General features: G+C 41.9%; 1 protein-coding gene across 4 annotated transcripts in view; it reads left to right on the forward strand.

Moving 5' to 3' along the window:
- STX2 (syntaxin 2) overlaps positions 1-16,944 on the forward strand; it is a 39,064-nt gene extending 22,120 nt beyond the window's left edge. For 2 of the 4 annotated variants that reach the window (XM_001924897.6, XM_005670541.3), the window contains exons 4-11: positions 1,728-1,802; positions 3,457-3,530; positions 4,608-4,716; positions 6,632-6,705; positions 6,827-6,964; positions 9,615-9,725; positions 11,919-12,044; positions 14,696-16,944. In XM_001924897.6, the coding sequence (XP_001924932.2) occupies positions 1,728-1,802; positions 3,457-3,530; positions 4,608-4,716; positions 6,632-6,705; positions 6,827-6,964; positions 9,615-9,725; positions 11,919-11,999 (662 nt within the window). In that variant the 3' untranslated portion in view covers positions 12,000-12,044; positions 14,696-16,944. Of the gene's footprint in view, positions 1-1,727; positions 1,803-3,456; positions 3,531-4,607; positions 4,717-6,631; positions 6,706-6,826; positions 6,965-9,064; positions 9,094-9,614; positions 9,726-11,918; positions 12,045-14,695 lie in introns of all 4 variants that reach the window. The other 2 variants (XR_002338433.1, XM_021072703.1) reach the window with 2 other exon arrangements.

Here is a 21,767-nt window from a genome sequence, read left to right on the forward strand (position 1 = left end):
AAATTATCCTTATTTGATTTCATTCTTTAGGGATATTTCAGTGAATAAAAGAGTCTAGTTTGGAAGTTGTTTTGTTTCACCCCTTTGAAGATTTTGAAGATTATCTTTTCAGTATCTTTTTTAGTTGAATTTTTTATTAAAGTATAGTTGATTTACAGTATTGTGCCAATTTCTGCTATACAGCAAAGTGACCCAGTCATATATATGTGTGTGTGTGTATATATATATATGCATTCTTTTTCTCCTGTTAATCTGTCTTCTATCATGTTCTGTCCCAAAAGACTGTATATAGTTGCTTTTGTTGTACAGCAGGATCTCATTGCTTATCCATTCTAAATGGAGTAGTTTGCATCTGCTATCCCCAAACTCCCAGTCCCTCCCCACTCCCCTTATTGTCTTTTTTTTTAAAAGTCAGCTGTCTAATTGTAGCTTTTAAGATATCTGATTTTTGGCCTTTGGTTTTGTCAGTTCTATTTTCACTGTTTCCAGATGTGATTTTTTTTTTTTTTCTTTCTTTCTTTTTTTTTTTTTTTTGTCCTGTTGCCATTTCTTGGGCCACTCCCACGGCATATGGAGGTTCCCAGGCTAGAGGTCGATTTGGAGCACTAGCCACTGGCCTACGCCAGAACCACAGCAACACAGGATCCCAGCCATGTCTGCAACCTACACCACAGCTCATGGGAATGCTGGATCCTTAACCCACTGAGCAAGGCCAGGGATTGAACCTGCAACCTCATGGTTCCTAGTCAGATTTGTTAACCACTGAGCCACAATGGGAACTCCCAGATGTGATTTCCTTTGTATTTATCCTATTTCCTAAATATCTGGATTGATATTTTCTGGCATCAATCTTTGGATTAATGTTTCTTGAATCTTTGAATTGATATTCTCTGGCAGATTCGGAAGAATCTTCGCTATTTTCTTTTCATAAATCATCTTGGCTCCGTTTTCTGTCATTTCTTATTTAGAGACTCGAGTTACCTGTGTTTTAGACCTTTCCACTGTGTTCTTTACATCTCTTGCCCTCTGTTCTCTATTCTCTATTGTTTTGCCATATTTTATTTTGGAATCTTTCTGATTTGTCTCCTGACCTCTCTTTAGCTGTTACTTTTCAGGTTAGGAGATCTCTCTTCACCCATGGAGTTATTTTTGGTTGAAATATTTTTCAGTCCTAGAATTTCATTTGGTTCCTTTTCCTACTGTCCTGTTTCCTGACAAAATTCTCAATCTTGTGTTTTACCTCTTTGAATGTAAATATTGTAATGTCTGTTATAACTCCATTAAGACAGATCTGTTGGGATTCCGGTGCACACCTAAGTTTGAAGATTGCTGGTTTATACCCATTAATTGATGAAATAGTCCCTTGAATCCATTGCCAACACCTAGACCTGAACAGAAAAGGAGAAATTTAGCCATATTCTGAGAGGGGAAAAAAAAACCTCCCACGCTTTGATTAGAGCAGTGCAAGAAAGAAACATGTGGGAGATTTTTTTTCTTAAGAAGCAAACAGGAGTTCCCTGATGGACTAGTGGTTAAGGATTTGGTGATGCCACTGCTGTGGTGCAGGTAGGATCTGTGGCCCGGGACTTCTGTATGCCATGGATGTGGCCAAAGGAAAAGAAATAAGCAAACTTGAATATTTACCAAGAATAATATTCTGTTTAAGTTTGTTGGACATTTTTGATGTTGGATATTATAGCTCAGATGTCTTTTTTTTTATTTTAAAGAAATAAAAGAAGAGCTTGAAGATCTGAACAAAGAAATCAAGAAAACTGCTAATAAAATTCGGACCAAGTTAAAGTGTGAGTTTAAAGTTTTGATTATGTGTAATCATTGGTGGTGGAACTATGGATAATTATTATTTTCGTCTTTGTAACTTTTTTTTTTTTTTCTTTTTAGGGCCATACCTGCAGCATATGGAAGTTCCCAGGCTAGTGGTTTAACTGAAGCTGCAGCTGCTGGCCTACACCACAGCCACGGCCACAGCCGTTACAATGCCAGATCTGAGCTGCGTCTGTGACCTACAGTGCAGCTCACAGCAACACCAGATCCTTAACCCACTAAATGAGGCCAAGGATTGAACCTCATCCTCATAGATATTAGTTGGGTCTGTAACCTGCTGAGCCACAGCAAGAACTGTCTAACTTTTTATTCTTTTATATATTCAAACATTAAAATGGTGAGCACTTTAAAATGTTATTTGTATATACTTGGAAGAGTAAGCCTCATTTAAGTGACTCATTATTCTAGAATTGTTAAACTACCAGCTCTAAGGATTGCATTCAAGGAGCTAAAAAGCTAATGGTTATTAGTCCTTAAATTTAGGAGTGAAACACTAATTCATACATACTCAACAAGATGAAGCACCTGCTTCTAAATTGTTTTTCTCTTATAGTATGTTTTTATGACAGTTTAGGGCTAAATTGCAGGTATTTGAGAAGATGAATAGCCTTTAAAGTGGATTGCCAGGTTCTTAAACATTTCTTTTAGTTGGCAAGCTCCTTTGAATACTTAATATCATTCAGCTGAGCTGATGGTGCTCCACGGTCAACGTCAGCCTCAGTAGTTTCCAAGAGGTTTATAGCTTTCTGAAGGGACTGAAGCAGAGGAGGTGTTTTCTTAATGTGGTAGACGCATTGCAGTCGATTTTTACAAAATAGTATTCAGATAAAAATCTCTGAAGATCAGAGAATCTTTATGATGGGAAATTTTGGACCTGGGGGGGTGTGGGAGGAGGTTACTACCATGAACCCACAAGCCCAGTGTCCTCGTTCTGCAGCTCAGTGGCCCACTCACCATCCAGCTGATTTCCCAACCCTTCCCAGACGTCTGAGACTTTTGTCAGCCTGTAGTTTTCAGTGTGTGTCTCTAAAACATAGGAATATTTCCCCCTAAAATACAACTGCAATGCTATTATTATATCTCAATCACATTAATTACCATTATTTACTATAAAATATCCAGTCAGAATTTACACTTCCACACTGATCTTTTAATTTTTATTTATTTATTTTTTTTACAGTTTGTTTAGATTGCGTACCAAATAAGGACCATGCCCTGTGATCAGTTTTTCCTGACCATATTCTCCTTCCTTCTTTCTTCCACCAGCATTTTTTTCTTTGGGTCAGAGAAAACCAGGACATTATCCACCTGGAGTTACCATGTTGTGCTTCTGCTGGTGTCACCCCTTAACATCACGTCACAGCTTCCTTTGTCTTCTGAATTTCCTGGAGACTAATGGTTAAGTTCTCCAGACTTGATCAGACTGAGGTTCTTTGCTTTTAAATATGAAACTGTAACACCTGGCGTTGTTTTGTGATGTTATCAACAGTGGATGATCACCTAAATTCATACATTTATTAGGAGGTGAAAAGATAAGAAAATGCATTTGAAGTTAGGCTTGAAAAACTCTTATTTTTTTAGTTTAAAAGGTAACTCTTTCCTGTTTCTTTCTAGCTATTGAACAAAGTTTTGATCAGGATGAGAGTGGGAACCGGACTTCAGTGGATCTTCGGATACGAAGAACCCAGGTTTGATAATCAGCCTTGTCTAGATCCAAGTGATGGCTGGGAAGAGGTCTTTTCACTTTCTTCTTTTAATTCTAAAAGAATCTCATCTCTACTGTCACATTAACCCTCACAATATTTCTGTGTAAAAAAGATGTAGTATTTAGAGGGAGTTCCTTGATGGCCTAGTGGGTTGAGGATCTGGTGTTGTCACTCCTGTGGCTCTGGTTACAGCTGTGACACAGTTTTGATTCTTGGCCTGGAAACTTCTACATGCCTCGAGCACAGCAAAAAACAAAAACAAAAACAAAAAAACAAACAAAAAAAACCCCCCAAAAAACCCCGTAATATTTATAGACTTCTCTATATTATGAAGAAAAAGTTCTCTCCAGCTTATCAGCAGAATTCTCTTCTGAGGTGTAAAGAATTTTCCGAGTCATTTCAGTGTTCCTGGTAAAATCCTCGCCTTTTAGAAGTTGGCGGTGCAGCAAAGTGGAATTCAGTCCACTTAACTCTTGGCAGATGGTGGTTATGCATTCAGGGCTCTGGGAACAGCTCAATTGGGTGTCAAACCCCATCCATTTACCTGCAGCCATGGGCTAATTGACTTATCTAAGTTGAAGTGGAGGACAGTAATAGCAGGTTATTATGAAAATCAAATAAGACCATGCATGTAAAGTCCTGAGCATAGATTCTGTTGTACAGTAAGTTGCTATTAATCTTTTGCTTTTTAGGCCCACACGCCTGGCATATGGAGGTTCCGGGCTAGGGGTCCAATCGGAGATATAGCCTCTGGCCTATACCACAGCCACAGCAACATCAGATCTGAGCCAAGTCTGCAACCTACACCATAGCTTACAGCAATGCCAGATCCTTAACCCACTAAGCAAGGCCAAGGATCAAACCCACAACCTCATGGTTACTAGTTAGGATTCATTTCCGATGAGCCATGATAGGAACTCCAGTTGCTGTGAATCTTATTTTCCATTTTAAGGAATACATAGCATAATAGTTTGAATTTCTGTAATGTAATCTTTCTATGTATAACTTTTAACAGAGGAAATGACCATTATATATTGATTAATTTTTCCATGTTGGCAGCATTCAGTGCTGTCTCGGAAGTTTGTGGAAGTTATGACAGAGTATAATGAAGCACAGACTCTCTTTCGGGAGCGAAGCAAAGGACGTATACAGCGGCAGCTAGAAATAAGTGAGTCAATGAAAATGCTATTTTTGTTAAAAAGCATTATTTTTCTCCCTAAGATCTGATATGAGAGTATGTAACTTCAGAAAAGTAGCTCCATCTCCGCTTTTGTCAGTATTGTGAAGCTTAAAGCCCTTTTATAGCTTCTTGTTTATTGAGTCAACCAACCTATTATTTATTTACATCCTTTAGAAAATTCTAGGTGATGGACTTTAGATTACTTTCCAGTAACTGTTACTTTAGAGTGTTCATTGCATGTGGCAAACTTTTAACCATCATGTCTTTGTGTATTTTCTTTTTTCTCTTTAGGGCCGCACCTGCAGCATATGGAAGTTCCCAGGCTAGGGCCTGAATTGGAGCTGCAGCTGCCAGCCTGTGCAACAGCCATAGTAACACCAGATCCAAGCTGCATCTGTGACCTACCCTGCAATTTGCAGGAACACCATATCCTTAACCCACTGAGCAAGGCCAGGGATTGAACCCACATCCTCATGCATACCAGTTGGGTTTGTTACCACTGAGCCATAACGGGAACTCCTCTTCGTGTGTTTTCTGTGTCGCCCAACCCTTCCTGCCCCGTCTTGGGACAGATCCTGTGTCTCTCACAGTTCTGTGTGTCTGGTGAGCAGACCCTCACTGCCCTTTCACTCCAGACTTTCTTCCAAGGATGTTTGTGTAGCACTTGGCTTTGGAAGGTGGAGCTCACATTTCCCTCTGAGCAGTTTGATTGCTGCATAAAGGTCAGGCAGGCTTGTCTCCTCCGTGCTGTGAAAGATGGGGGGTTCCTCAGTTGTGGTTCAAGCCCAGTGTGGGTGCATAATCCACCGGGGCTACTTTGTGTCTCTGGTGAACTTGGGTGGCAGCTGTGAACTTGAACCTCCTTGAATGACATTTTAACGACATCGTTGAGATATAATTGACATAGCAGGTGAATGATACTCAAGTGTATATTTCAGATATTTTTAGTGTATTGGTATCATCAAGTTTAGGATACTTTAGTCTCTCCAGAAGGAAACTCTGTACCATTGTCTGGCACTTCCCATTCTCCACCACACCCCCCCCCACCCCCGAGCCCCAGACAACCACCACTTTACTTTTCTATCTATAAATTTTCCCATTTGGGGCATTAATGTAGGTGGAATCACACAGTACATGGTCTTTTGTGACTTTCACTTAGCATAGTTTTCCAACCATACTTAACTGTAGCATGTACCAGTCTTTCATTCTTTTTAATGGCTGGACCCGGTTCCATTGTCTGGATGGGTTTATCTGTCCATCAGGTGATGAACATTTGGGTGGTTTCCACTTTTTGGTATTTATGGTAATGCTATGAATAGTCCCATTAACTGATATTTTAGTTATTATAATACTTACTCATTTAATTTTGCCTTTCGTGGCACAGAGCGTGAAAAACGTAACCATCACTTGGGTTTTTCCAATCCTCAAGGGCATTAATACATTTAACTCAAGGAAAAATATTAACAACCAAAGTACAGAAAGCATTAAATCATCTGATTCTAATTATACAGTCTTTATTATTTATTATGCCCATTTCATAGATGCTGAATCTAGCTTATCCCCTTTCCCCATAAACCAGAGTAAAACTTTTAGGAAAACTGATATGCCAAAAGTTTATCTATCAGTTTTCTTTTTACAGTTGTTTTCTCACTCACATTAAAATTGTATCTTATTCATTCCAGTTATCAGATTTACTGTGAAAGTTTTCCAGTTCTTCCAACTACGTAGTCTAAGGTTAATTTCTCTCATCATTAATACTTGCCTAGGAAAATATATTGGAAAGGTTAGAAAAACATTGGGTAAAAATGTTAACATGAGATTTTAGTTGCTAACTTATCTGTGCAAACATCATTTTTAAATATTGCTGCGTTCTCATTGGAGTTTTTAATTGTTATTATTGTAGCGGGAAAGACCACCACCGATGATGAATTAGAAGAGATGCTGGAAAGCGGAAATCCCTCCATTTTCACGTCTGATGTGAGTGCATGGGGGGGTTTTGTGATGGTGGACGCTTGTGTACCTACAGACGTGTTTTCTTTTAACTTCCTAAACAATCATAAGTTCATCAATGTTTCTCTTTGGTTCTTGCTTTTCAAAGATTATATCAGATTCACAGATTACTAGACAGGCTCTCAATGAAATTGAGTCTCGTCATAAAGACATCATGAAACTGGAGACCAGCATCCGTGAGCTGCACGAGATGTTTATGGACATGGCTATGTTTGTGGAGACTCAGGTAACTGCACCTGGCTTTCCTTTTCCAAAATGAGAGTGGTCGTTTGATTCCACCGTACCTGAGAGGGCCGTTATTTTGGATTCGATCTTGTAATTCAAAAGCTGATTGCAGTGTTAATGCCATGTGAAACTGAAATGTTGGAAAGAGCTTAAACTTCCAACAGTAGGGGCTGGGTTATTAAATTATGGTGTGCCTATAGGACAGCCTGTTGGGCACCTGTGAGCTACAGAGACTTTGTTCATGGAGGATTTTTTTTTTTTTTTTTTTTTTACTTTTTATTGTAGTTGATTTATAATGTTTTACCAATATCTGTTGTACCATGGAGGATTTTTGATGAAATGTGTAAGTGTCGTGCTGTCAATTTCCAGTTGACAGAGAGGGAGCCACAAAACCTTATGTGTGTATTTATATAAACACATGTATGTATAAATATAAATACACATAACCCACACCCTGACACCCACAGATATGGCATGAACTGAGCTACGTAAGACAGCACTCCCAGAAGGAAAGAAATATACCAGGCAGTGTAAGAACAGCAGGACTATGGGAATTTTAGTTTTTTTCTCTCATTTGTATTTTCAAGTTTTCTGCAAGGAGTGTATATTAGAGTAGTAATCAGGAGAGAACTTTAAGTGAATAAGCCCCACAGGGATATGCCATGGCATAAGTAGGACTTCGTACTTCCATTGTTGGAAGCACAGGCAGGAGGTGACAGGGCTGTGAAGAGACCCTGTGAGGGACTGAGGAAGTTAACATAATTTAAAAACAAAACTTGGGGAGTTCCCGTCATGGCTCAGTGGTTAATGAATCCGACTAGGAACCATGAGGTTTTGAGTTCGATCCCTGACCTTGCTCAGTGGGTTAAGGATCTGGTGTTGCTGTGAGCTCTGGTATGGGTCGCAGACATGACTCGGATCCCACATTGCTGTGGCTCTGGTGTATGCCGGCAGCTACAGCTCTGATTGGACCCCTAGCCTGGGAATCTCCATGCGCCACAAGTGTGGCCACAGAAAAGACAAAAAGGCAAAAACCAAACAAACAAAAAAATAAAAACAAAACTTGGGAGTTACCACTGTGGCTCAGCGGAAACAAATCTGACTAGTATCCATAAGGATATGGGTTCGATCCCTGGCCTTGGCCAGTGGTTCTGGGATCCCGAGTTGCTATGGCTGTGGTGTAGGCCAGCAGCTGCAGCTCCAATTTGACCCCTAGCCTGGGAACTTCCATATGCCTCAGGTGTAGCCCTAAAAAAAAAAAGCAAAAAACCCAAAATGTACAGGACAAACTGGTGTTCCTGTTAGGTGTGTGGATGTGCTTGCTCGCCCTGAGGTGATGCTGAATGAGACCTCTGTGGTCTCAGGCACCACCTGAGGCTTGCACCCAGTCATTCCTAGATCAGGGGCCACTGGTCCAGCTGACTGCCCTGTGAAGGGTAAGCGTTCGCTCCCCACCCATGGCCTTATTCCCATGAGGCTGGTGTCAGGATCTGTTTTGGCAGGAGTAGTTCTCCAAGAAAGTTCCAGTCTGACCAGCCTGTTTTCTGTTTGCCTGGGCTAAAGAAGGAGTGATAGGAAATCCATCCAGGTACTGGGGCTACTCTCCACATTGCTGTTTTAAAGAACATTGTTGGGCTCCAGGAAATCTGTCATAAAAATGTATGAAGAACCGAGGCCTGTGCATTTGCAGCACAGGATGGGGCTGATTGGGTCCACTCCTTTCCAATTTAGGTGGACCCCTTGCAAAAAGGGAGAGTCGAGAGTCTGGCTAGTACCAGCTTCTTATTTTTGGGAAAGAAACCAGTTAGACAGTAAGAACGATCAGCAATTATTTTTGTCATTACCAAAGATTTTAGAATACCTCAGACTTTTAATTAGAATTGTACTATGCCAGACGTATTGTATTAATCTCCATTAGAGAAATCACTGTGTTCTTAGCTTTGTTCCATTGTTTCCTTTTAGAAGTCTGTTAGTATTGCATTTTATTGACTCATCCAAATCGAAATATATATTTAGTCAAAACTTACTGGAAAGTTTAAGTTTGCAAATGAGTACGTTAACTGTGCGTCATTCTTCAATGCTTTACTATTCACTGCTGCAGATTATGTCTGCTGGTGGACGGAAAACCAGGTAACGTGCTTTCTTCCCTAACATCTCATTGGAGTCACCTCACTTTACATTTTTTGCTCTTTAATTTAGTCAACTTAGTGGCAAACATAAGCTATTCCTAGTTTACTGAAATTGCAACAATTTTCTACCCCTTAGAAAAGATGCCATTCTTTATACATTGTATGTATATGCATAACAGTAACTGTTAGCTCAGTTTAAAGCTAGCTTCCTCTCATTCCCTGTTCCCGTCTTTAAAAAGAGTGCTCCCCTGTTAAAGCATATCTCAGAGTCTACTGGATATGCCTTTAATTATCAGCATTGTTGCCCATCCCTTTTAGTTCTTTTTATAAGTTGGATTTTGATCACTGTGTTATTGGCACATTTGTAACAGTCTCATCTTTTTTGTAAACGTGACAAAGCATTTGGCTCCATTACACGCACATCACGCTCCGTCGAATTGTTATGCTGCTCTGTGGCTGTCTTAAGACGCATGATTAAATCATTTGAGAACATCTTCTAAGCTTGAAACTTTTTGTTTTAAGGGTGAAATGATCAATAACATAGAAAAAAATGTTATGAATGCCGCAGACTATGTAGAACATGCTAAAGAAGAAACGAAAAAAGCTATTAAATATCACAGCAAAGCACGGAGGGTGAGTTTGGTCTTTAAGAATTAAAGTGCCTTTTTCTCTGTATTTCAAGTGGCCATACATTGATGTAAGCCTCCTTATCCAAGAAATAAAACCTTCTTCCATAAATGTTTTATTTGAAAATGGAAGTAATTCTTTTTGCTAAAACGTTTGCAGTTTATCAGGTAAGTTGTGTTGCCTGGGAGCCTTGTTGGTTCTAAGTAATGAAAGCTCTTCACACCCAAAGTCAGTGCCTTTCCTCATTTGGATGGATTTCAGTTCTAGAGTTTGCTGTTTCTTGGGTCATTATCTGGAAGGATGTATAAGACGAATGGGATCAGAAATTCTCCTAAAGATTGTCGGTTACACATTTTATGCCGTGAGCACTTGATTCTTTATTTAGGGTGTGTGCCGAACCTTTGGTTTGGAGGAAAGAGGAGGATTATTTGAGGCTGTGGAGTGTTATGTGCACTCACATTTAAGCTTTATAAGTGGGTCTAATACTTTTATCTGAACCTAATGTGTGTCATGTGTGAGCAAAATGTTTGCTGCGATGAGAGCGAGACTGCAGAATTGAGTTCTGATTCAGGGCCAGGGAACAGGGCTCTCATTCTGTGACCTCACCCATCACCTCCTGGTCTCCTCCTCTGTGGTGTGGAGACCATACACCAAGACCAGAGTGCTGCTTTCCATGTGTGTCTGTGTGGGGTAGAAATGCCCTTCTGGGAGCTGACTGTCCAGTGCTAATTGGGGGACTGGGGGAGGCTTCCAGTGCAGTGGCAAAAATGGCATTGCAAAGAGGGAGTTTCAAAATATTCAGGAGAGGAGTTCCCGTCATGGCACAGCGGAAACATGAGGTTTCAGGTTTGATCCCTGGCCTTCTCCATCAGTGGGTTAAGGATCCGGTGTTGCCATGAGCTGTGGTGCAGGTTGCAGACGTGGCTCAGATCCCATGTTGCTGTGGCTGTGGTGTAGACTGGCAGTTGTAGCTCCGATTGGACCCTTACCCTGGGATTCTCCATATGCCACGGGTGCAGCCCTAAAAAAGCAAAAAAAAAAAAAAATGTTCGGGAGACATGAGGGGTCAGATTTTGTGTGCAGGTTCACCTGTAACAGTTGTCTTATTTGGATGTTCTCAAATAAAATGCATATCTGGGCTTTAATGTCAATGGTAAAGCCTCTTGCTCTACCTGTTCTTGGGAATCTGAGTGTCGCTTACCTTTGAAATGTGAAACGTGGTTTCTTATATTATTCTATTACCACATTTGGAAATATTGAGCCTACAGTAAAGAGAGATGATGAGGTATGCATGTAAAGTGCTTAGGCTAGGTCCCAGCACAAAATGGACTAACACTTAAAATAATCATTAAAAGGGGCAGTTCCCTTCCTTTCTTTGTGACCTAAAGAGCATGTCAGTCCAACGAGGACTTCATTTGGAAATCATTAGTTTTACAGAGATAAAAGGTGGTGGGAAAGGGGTTGCATTTCATCCTGAACCTACAGAGCAAACCTTGCTCCAGCAGGTGAGGGGGAGTGGCCACTGGCCAGAAACGTGGTGCTTGTCTCAAAAGTCATTCCTGTCTCTGACTCCAGGCCTGACATCTAAAACCACACCCAGTGTGTTCGGCTTGTCACCCTGCTGCTCACATGCATGGCTGCTGCATCTTCTAGGGTGTTGGCCCTCCATCCTCTCTCCACTGTCATGGTTTCATTCCCAGGGTGCTATGTTAGCTCCAAAAGACCAGGCAGTACTGGTAGGGTGATTGTATATGGTGTGGTGGGAGCAGTGAAGGACTTAACTGCCAGTAACAGCAAACAAGAAAGAAGAGTGTAGGGGCTTATTAAATATAAAACTAGTTTTTTAGTTTACTGACCTGGCTTTGCATGTAGCTCTCTATACGTGGGAAAAAAAAAGTCAAGCTGCATATCTCATTCCATCGGAAACTGATTGAAAGACTGTGATCATGTAGCTTTATCATCAATGAAACCTAATATTCTAAGGGTTTTATAACAGTGTATCTCCAAATAGCCTAACCTCATTAAATTCAAAATCCCTCTTTCTGAGAACTGCAAATTGTCGAACAGAATTCATCAATGTCCCGTAATTTAGATTTTAAAAGGAATTCTGATGGATTGTTCGATTTTAAGTGCATGATGCTCTCTCACTCGGGCATGTGGAATTAACCACAATATAATCAGCTTGCTTTCCTTTGACAGAAAAAGTGGATAATTGTGGCCGTGTCACTGGTGCTGGTGGCTGTGATTGCTCTAATTATTGGTTTATCAGTTGGCAAATGATGACGTGGATGACGTCAGTGTGTGCGCCTCTCTGCCAACGAGGCAGTAAGTAACTAATCAACTAATCTACTCATTCTCTCGCCCAATTAGCTAATGGTGGTGCTGGCCCAACTTCCAAAAGCTGGGAGGAAAAGCTGCCAGCAGAGCCTTTGCCCCCACGTCTGGGTTCCTGTCTCCAGCCTCTGTGCCCTGAGAGCAAGCAGAGGCCGGGTCATGTCTAATCACGGTCATCTTCATGTTGCTTTTTGAAGCTTCTGTTTATGTATGTTACCTCCATGTGACAGTGCGGCCAGCAGCGGCTCCTCTGTCTCCTCGGCGGTCTATTGTTTCTGATCTGGGAAGACTCTACTCTGAGTAATGAGCCCTTCGTTAGTGTGACAGCCACAGCAGTGAGGGTTGATTTGCAGTGAGAAGACCAGCATGTAGTATTGAACTTAATGATTTGCAGGGAAAAGGCTAGCATATACTATTTAACTTACATCTTAAATTTTAACTTTAGTGTAAGTGCAGCAACTGAAAGTTGCTCTGTGAAATCTATTTATTTGCCCACCATTTTACTGTGGAATTGAAATGGAATGAGAACTGTGAAAAACATTGCATGAAGTCAGAATAGTTTGTCTCACTTCTTTCCATTTGGCAGCACCTAGTCTGTTTTATTTTATTTTTAGCTGTGCCTGTGGCATGTGGAAGGTCCCTGGCCAGGGATCAAACCTATGCCATAGCAGTGACCAGAGCCACAGCAGTGACATCAGCTCCTTAAGTTGCTGCACCACAGGAGAACTCTGCATCTAGTTTGTTTTATTTTATTTTTAAAATTTTTATTATTTTTAATTTTTAATTTTTTGTTTTTAAGGCTGCACTCATGGCATATGGAAGTTCCCAGGCTAGGGGTCTAATCAGAGCTACAGCTGCCTGTCTACGCCACAGCCACAGCAGTGCGGGATCTGAGCCGCTTTTTCGACCTACACCACAGCTCACGGCAATGCTGGATCCTTAACCCACTGAGCAAGGCCAGGGATTGAACCCATATCCTCATGGATACTAGTCGGATTCGTTTCCTCTGTGTCACAGTAGGAACTTCTGTTCTTAATTAAAGGATTTGGAGTGCAAGATACATTCACTTCTTCATTCAGAGTATTTTTATTTTTGTTCACTGTATGAGTATCACCTTTCTTCAAACTTTGGTAGATATTGTGTTTCCCCTCTGTTTTCTTATGCATTTGGAATCATCCTTTTTGTGTTAACTCTTAAGTTAGAATGCCGTCTGGCGTATTAAATTTGGACATACTAGTTATTTATCTTAAAATGTTTGGCATAATGATTACAATTAAAATTGTGGCCAGAGAGTTCCTGTTGTGACTCAGCAGTAATGAATCCTACTAGTATCCATGAGGATGCTGGTTCTATCCCTGGCCTCACTCAGTAGCTTAAGGATCCAGCGTTGCCATGGGCTGTGGTGTGGGCCGGCAACTGTAGTGCCAGTTCAATCCCTAGCCTGAGAACCTGCAGCTGGCAGGGCATTTGAGGAGAGTGGTTAAATCCATGGCATTGAGGGGGCAGGGACTCAGCGGGACTCAGAAGAGCACCACTGAAAGCCAGATGTGGAAGCACGTGGTGGGCATCGTAATAATGGCGGGAATCCCAGCTGCCTGGCTTCCTGGGGTGGTTCCGGGTCCATTGAGGTTCCGGAGATGAAGAGTGATGCTGAGGGAGGGGGGAGTAACAGCCCAAAGGAGAGAGGTGTGTCTAGCATGGTGATGAGAGAGGGTCTCAGGATCATGGAAAGAGGATGCTAGGCTAGCATGGTTGGGGCCATGTCCTTGCTTTCCAGGAAATGGACCTAATATTAACAAGTAACAGGAAATTTGAGGGCGTGACATCCTGAAAGCAGATCCCTAGGCTCTGAGTGATCATAAATCATGCAGTGAGGAATGCTGCTTTTGGCAGGCCAGGAGACTGACCAGTTCAGCAGATGTGATTTCTTAGTCGTTGAAAATGATGACTCTCTGCTGTTTACCAGGTCGGACAGTGGGGCAGGCTTTCAACTTTGTGAATTCCTTTCCTTCTTCTGCAGACAGGTTTCCTGCAGGAGACTAGATTTCATTACCCAAAAGTTGTTTAGCTTTTCAACTGTGTGAGGATGCTTGTTAATTAAAAGCAAAAGGTTAAATGCTTTATTGCCCTGCTCTGGACCAAGAATACAACAGAAGACTTGAGTTACTGGCTTATTGATTTCTTACAGGCATCATATCTTAATGTAAAAAATAAATACAGTGTTTTCAGTGAATGAGAAATAAATGTCATTTCAAGTTTTAACAAGATGTACAGTGCATCCAAGAAATAACATTTTGGGATTTTATTGTGATCCACAGGTAGTGTTCATTAAGAACCCACATAGTGCCACCTGGATATTGCCTTTTACCTCTGGGAATAAATAGTTGTTGTTTCATAATACATATTTTAAGTTACAAAACTCATTCTGTTTAATATACACTAGTCTGTGACTTAGTGAATTGCCTTTAGAACTTCGCTCTCCCATGCTTTGCTTTTCTACGACCTATAGGGGTTCTTTCTTGAGGATGGACTTATGTTTTAAACCATCTAAAACTCCGGGAGAATTTTGGTAGGAAATGATACCAGTGATTTCTTTCCTTTTAAACCTTGCAAATTAATTAATGTTTTTCCTTATCTTGCAGAAAATGATGTTCATTATTATTTGTGTAATTATTTTGCTTGTGATCCTTGGAATTATCCTAGCAACAACACTTTCATAGCAACTGTATCCCTGGAGCCGTTGGTCCTTGGAGTCAGACCCATCTGCAGCAGTTCTGCATCCTTCTATTTCCTGAGTGGACCCCAGACATTGTGACGTGTGGCACTGAGTGCCGATTTTTTATTAGTGAATTCAAGAAGAAAACACAACAGAATGCGTTGTTGGGTGAAAAAACCGTAAGCAGAATGGAAGTGATCAGTTAATCCAAACATCCTTGGAGTCTAAATAATACACCACAAAATTTAACAATGTGAAACTTTTTTCAGTGGCCTTAGGATAAGGAATTATTGAAATTTTCAATTTTTTTTTTTTTTTTACATTTCAGTGTTAAAATGTATATGAAGTTTAATTAGGAATATCTTATGTTATGAAGCTATTGGATTTCAGGTCTAAGCCTTTCTTCCCTCTTCCAGCTAACATGCTAAGAGACATTTTTGTATTATGTTTAATTCATATTTGTTTATGTTTGTAAAGAATTATTTTTATTATCACAGAGCTGTTTTGTAAGATACCTATAATTTTAAATGTTTATAAATTGTTTAATATATTAACACCTTAATTTACTCCAATTTTATTAACTATTGCCTTTTGAAAGAAATAGGAAGCTTCATGATCTTAGAGCCATCGTTGCACAGTTGTTTACAAAATTTGCCATGGGCATAGAAAACATTGGTTGCAGAGTACCCCAAAAAGCCTTTCCAGGGCCTTCTGTAAAAATTGATTTATAAGGTTTAAATGCGCCTGACACCTCCAGGAAAATCTTGATTCTTGTACTTATCTACATTACTACCTGTTCTGTTACCCCAGATAATAAATTAGTTATTACACTGTAAAGACAATGGTCTCTTCTTTTATTCACTAAAAAATAAGGTTTGCGTTTCCCTGTTTACACTAATAAAGTCTGAATTTAAGCAGGTGATAAAACTAAGTTTTAAACTCAAGGAAATTATTCCTAGACATCAAGAAATTCTTTTAAATGTAAGCTCTTGTACAGATCATCACTGAAATATTCTTGTTAAGTACCTACTATTCTGCTGAACTTTGAATGTTAATTCCCAAAGATTACAGGAATCTGTGATAATGAAACATTTTTATTGCTCATTAATTTCTTAGTATAATATGCTTTCTTTTTAGACTTGTAAAATGTATGAAGTTTTCATAGGGAATGGCCTAGATATAAGATAGATATAAGATATCTATCTTATAAGATAGCAACTAGTCAAAATGGTAAATGAATATACGAAGGATACTCGAAGTATTGTTAACTCTTGTTACTTCTGTGTATGATTGTGTAAGCTTGTGAATCTATTTTAACATTGCTTAGTTTGAAAACTAATGTAGGTAATGCCTGATTCCAAACAGTAAGACTGAATTACACCCAACCGTTTAGAGACTCTGCTCCTTATTTATTACAATTATGAATTTCACTTATTCATAATCGATACTTCAAACTGCCTAGCTTAGATCCAAGTCTAAGCATTTATTTATGCATTTTATTTACTTGGTGAGCATCACCGTGTGCTCAGAATGACTGTAGGAGTATTCTGGCTCCAACACAGGTATTTCTTAAATCTTGAAGAGCCCATCGGTGGGAACTTCTCACTGATTTGTGCTTAAGTTGAAGGTGTAACTTGTCCCAGAGGATGTTTAAATGGTGAGAGAGCATGCTTGTATTCACGTAACTTGTGTACCTCTGTCTGATCATGTCCACGTGCAGAGGCACTTCATGCTGGGTGGCCTCTCTCCCCTTGTCCCACCTTCCAGTTAGGTCTTTTTAGTCCTTACCTTTCATAATAATTCTTAATGTATTTTTTCACAACATTCTTCCTGGATTTGAAGTACTTCCTGAATTTTTGTCTTATGGTTGAAGTTATGAAAATGCTCTTTGATTTCTATTTCGATTGTTGAAGTTGTTCACTGGCTAACATTTTATATGTCTAACTAAGCCTTGTGTACCTATTTGAAATCAGATTTAAATATATATATATACCTATATATATAGGTTCATGTGTTACTTTTTATCAGTTCTTCAAATATTTCATGTTTACATTAAAAAAAAAAATCTCAGAGAACCAAAAAAGAAATACTTGCTTTCTGCCTTGTCATTTCTGAAAAGCTTTTTGGGGAGATATTTTATTGCACATCCATTAATAAATTGTTCTACTAAGAAAAGTACCTCTGGTCATTATTATGTATAATAGTATAATGTGAGCTAATAATTTTAGGGGTTTGATAAATTTTTGGTTATTTATTGTTGTTATTACGAGCCTCTGTGGTCTCTCAAATATCAGCAGAACACATTAATGAACCCACCTGAATTCTTGCTATTTACAACGTGCTAATTCAAGGAATTTGGGCTTTGTCTTGAGTCACTGGATTTGAATGCTTATGCCAATTCAACAAGTTCTCGTGAATGTTTATGAGCTGGGTGAACCTCCCCTCCCCCAAATGTTCTGAGTTATTTATCCTTGATATTTTCCTTTATCCTCTTTCAGAGTTTTTTCCTATTAGGTGGGATTTCCTTAATCCATAACCCTTGCTGAATTCTAACCATATTGGAAAGTGATGTTTGAAATCCAGAATTTAAAAAAAAGAAAAATAGGGACGTTCTCATTGTGGTGCAGCAGAAATGAACCTGACTAGGAACCATGAGGTTGCAGGTTCCATCCCTGGCCTTGCTCAGTGGGTTAAGGATCAAGCGTTGCCTTGAGCTGTGGTGTAGGTCGGCACCTGTAGCTCGGATTCGATCCCTAGCCTGGAACCTCCATAAGTCGCTAGTACAACCCTAAAAAGCAGAAGAAAAAACAAAACAAAACAGGATATTTCTGGAGAACATTAGTTCATGGAGGTAGGACCCCCCCACCCCTTACCTTACTTTTAACTTCCTCTTCCTGCATTTCTTCCCCAGTGACTTTGCTTTTGAATGGCAGCCTGGACAGGCACATTCAATAATTTAGTGCTTTTGTTTTTACTTTCTAAAGAAGACAAAGTTTATCATCTAATTGAGTTTTTCAAGTACCCTTGGGAGTTCCTTGGGTGGAAAAGTACAGGGAGGACAGGGGAGGCACGGAGGCAGCCTTCCCAGGTAGGGGCCCGTCTGGGATGCTGCTGGATAGGGTCATCTCAGTTTGCAGGGGCCTTCCTGGGCTCAGGCACCCATACCATCCCGAGGCCTCAACCACACATACTGTTTTAAGGTGTGTCCTTGAAACAGCTCCCACAGAGGACAGGGGTTGGGGGGATGTGTGTGGAGCAGACATCGAAGGACAACAAGACAGAGGTGAGGGGCCTTAGATGCCCCGGGACAGCTCTAAGGGTCAACCAGTGGTCACGTCCTCTCTGGGACCTCTTAAAACAAATTTTTATTAACTCCTTCAATAAATCTAGGCTCACATCCTTCCACGATGTTAAATGGTGGGATCTGGGGGTGGGGTGGGGTACGCCCTGGGTTGGGGGATGAGGCTGGGTCATAGAAGAGGCAGTGTGTGTGTGTGGGGGGGAGGGGGGGTAGAAACAGGTTGGGCTGTCTGGTTCACAGGAGGTCAGGGGCACCCAGGGATTTGGGCCTGGGGGGGGCGGGGTCAAGGGCTCTAAAGTCAGGGGGCCCTGGGGTCAGTCCCCATTTTCTCAAGGTTGTGACTCCTGTGCTCTGCCAAGGTCAGGGCAGGGACACTGGTGAGGGCCAAGGCCTCCCTCATGCCAGGGTTACTATTTTAGCTAATGCAAAGGAGGGCTTCCAGGAGAGAACAGACTCCAGGGGGCTGTGCACTGTGCTTGAAACAGGACAGCCAAGCAAAAGGCTGGCAGGTTTCTCAGCTTGGTTTTCTAGAGTCAGAATCGGACGTGGTGAGCCCAGGACACATCACACCGGACTGACTTTATCCAGTTCTGGATCCCATATTTGCTCCAGTTGCTTCCAGCGGTGTGTGGAAGGGACGCATGCGCACAGGTTTAAATGCGGCCATCGCTCGGACGCTGCATCCCGTCTTACCGTCAGGTGGGAAATTGCACCCGCGCTTCCTGAGGGGACGCAGTGGGCACGGTGGTGGTGGTGGTGTTTTCTTTCGAGGCCACACCCGGTTGTCATTTTCTGACTTGCACCCCCGAACAAGCAGATTCCTAAACCGCGGAAAACGGTTAAGGGCCTGGCTTCGAGAAAGGGGTAAGTTCTAGAAGAGACAGTGGTTATCCTGGAGGGGGTAGTGGGTCAGCTGGTTCAGCCTGCGGGCCTGTGATGTCTAGCGATTGGAAAAAGAAAATGTACAACCTGAAAGGTGAGCATTGTGGTTTCTCTGGTGGCCTTACCGCGGATGTGAGCCCAAAGAAACCAGCCTCTCGGATGACTCTGAGGGAAGCTCCAAAGAGGACAGGGAAGACTCTGGATACTTAGGGGGTTTTGTTGGGAAAAAAAAAAAAATGCAGTCGAACACCCAAAGATCAACTTCCAATCATAAAAACAGACATCTCAAATGAATGATTTCAAGTGATTTTTCTCTGTATGTAGGCCGGCAGCTGCAGCTCGGATTTGACCCCCTAGCTTGGGAGCTCCATATGCAGCTCGCACGTGGGGCCCTAAAAAAGCAAAAAAAAAAAAAAAAAAAGGAAAGAAAAAGCAAAAAGAGAACTCACTTCTTTGATATTCGTCATAGCTCTCTGGGGCTGGTATCCTCTCTTTCTTCACCCTGAGTTTCTGCAGGGTGCACTGTGGGCTGCAGTGGCTGCTGGTTTGAAGGTGGGCGACATTTGTTGTTTACTAAAATGGCAGACAACATTTTTTTGGTCTCCGCTGTGAGAAGGAGAGTGGGGATGGGGGATCCTGGAGAGCCTTAGGGGACTGCAAGACCAGGTTGGTGATTATCTCACCTAAGTTGGTCCTTGATGAAGGTGACTGTGGAAAATGGGCAGAATACCCCAGGGAGACAGCGGCTGGCGCAGCCATAGCACTTCAATCTTGCTGTCACCACCTGGCAGGGCTTCCGGAGTGGGTCCAGGCTGTGTTGTCCAAGGGCAGATTTGGAACAAACTACGATGACTGAATTCAGCATTGATCGGGCAGCAAGGAGACCTATGGTGGCAATGGGCCCAGAAGAGCAGCTGTAGACACAGTCCGCCCTGCCGAGAGGGTGGTGAGTGAGACTGGGCCGTTGGGGGAGAGCCAGCTCAGGGGCTCAGGGTCAAGTACACACTCATGGGCAGACAACTAAGGCTGCCTGGAGTGCAGAGTGCAGGTAATGGGTAGAGGGTCTCCATGAAGACATGGCAGGGGCACCTGACAGCCTGCAGCAAAGACACGAGGGTTGATGGAGTGTGGATCAAGGAGACAGATGGGAGGCCAAGGAGGGTGGCCTTCTGTGGATACGGCTTTCCACCCACTTCCCATGTGCTTGGTGAGGGACTGCTTCCTCTGGGCTCCAAGCACCCCAAAAATGTCCTGTCTGCAAGTTGAGGTAGCTTGGGTCATAGGACTGGGTGTCCTGGGATCAAGACTTGGTCCATGCAGGTCCTGACACCCCTGCCTTTCTGTGCTTCCCCAGATGTTGAAATCTGAGCCCCACCCTACTCTAGTGCTGGAGGCCTGGGTACAAGGTCTCCCTGACTGCAGGGGAGTGGCCAAAAGCCTGGGGTGACACTCTGAAAGCCTAGAGTGTTTTGCCTGCCACACCTTTATGTTTTTGTTTGTTTTTTTGGCTTTTTTGGGCCGCACACTCCGCATTTGGAAGTTTCCAGGCTAGGGGTCCAATTGGAGCTGTAGCTTCTGGCCTACGCCACAGCCACAGCCACGCTGGATCCTTAAGCCACTGAGCAAGGCCAGGGATCGAACCTGCATCCTCATGGATACTAGTCAGTTCTGTTACCTCTGAGCCATGACCAGAACTCCCTATCTTTTTTTTTGGGGGAGTGCTTTTTGAGGTGTTATTTCCCATGAATTCATCCATCATAACCACACGATTCTGCAATTAAAATAACTGCACAATTCTATGATTTTTAGTGAATTTATAGACTTGCGTTACCATCAGTCTTTCTGTTTCAGAACACTTCCATCACCCAAAATATGTACATTTGCTACTTTAAAAAAATGTACAATGTTAAGAGTTGTGAGTTAAATTTTATTTGGGGCAGCATCTCAAGAGAACCCTGAGAAAACTGCTCTGAGGAAGCAAGTGGGGAGCCGGGATATATGAGTTTTTGCAACAAAGGGCAGGTGGTCAGAATAAAAGATTACTGCTAATCAGAGAAAACCAGGTATCTCAGATTAAGAAATTCAGTGCTTTTCTGAAGGTCTGGACTCGCTGCAGTCATTCCTTTGATGTGTACCTCAGCGGTCTGGACCAGTATCCTGTGCTTTGCACATCCTGGGGGTTCACCACAGGGAGTGGCTGCAGCCTGAGGGCTGCTAGGTGCCCTGTGTTCTTTGTTTCCTGCCTGAATTCCCTCAGGGCTCAGCATTGTCAAAGGTGGCTGGTGACTTCCTCTGTTTACTGATATGGCAGGCAGTATTTTTTTTCTTACTGCCAACCCTGCCTCCCCACCCCTCATCACTAGGAGCCACTGATCATGCTTTCTTTCTTTTCTTTCTTTCTTTTTTTTTTTTTAAGAGCCACTCCTTCCACATTTGGAGGTTCCCTGACTAGGGGTTGAATCAGAGCTACTACATCTGCTGGCCTATGCCACAGCCACAGCAATGCCAGATCCAAGCCACGTCTTCAACCTTCACCACATCTCATGGCAACACCAGATCCTTAACCCACTGAGTGAGGCCAGGGATCAAACCTGTGTCCTCATGGCTACTAGTTGGGTTCATTACCACTGAGCCATGATGGGAACTCTGATCACGATTTCTCTTTATAAATTTGTCTTTTCTGGGCATTTCATGTACTTTCACTTGTGCAATATGTAGTCTTTTGACCTCTGGCTCCTTTCACTTAGCATAATGTAACATAAGGCTATGCATTTTGTAGCTTGAATCTGTAGTTTGTTCTCTTTTTTTTAAATCA

This window comes from Sus scrofa, chromosome 14 (genome assembly GCF_000003025.6).
Source record: "Sus scrofa isolate TJ Tabasco breed Duroc chromosome 14, Sscrofa11.1, whole genome shotgun sequence".
NCBI lineage: Eukaryota > Metazoa > Chordata > Mammalia > Artiodactyla > Suidae > Sus > Sus scrofa.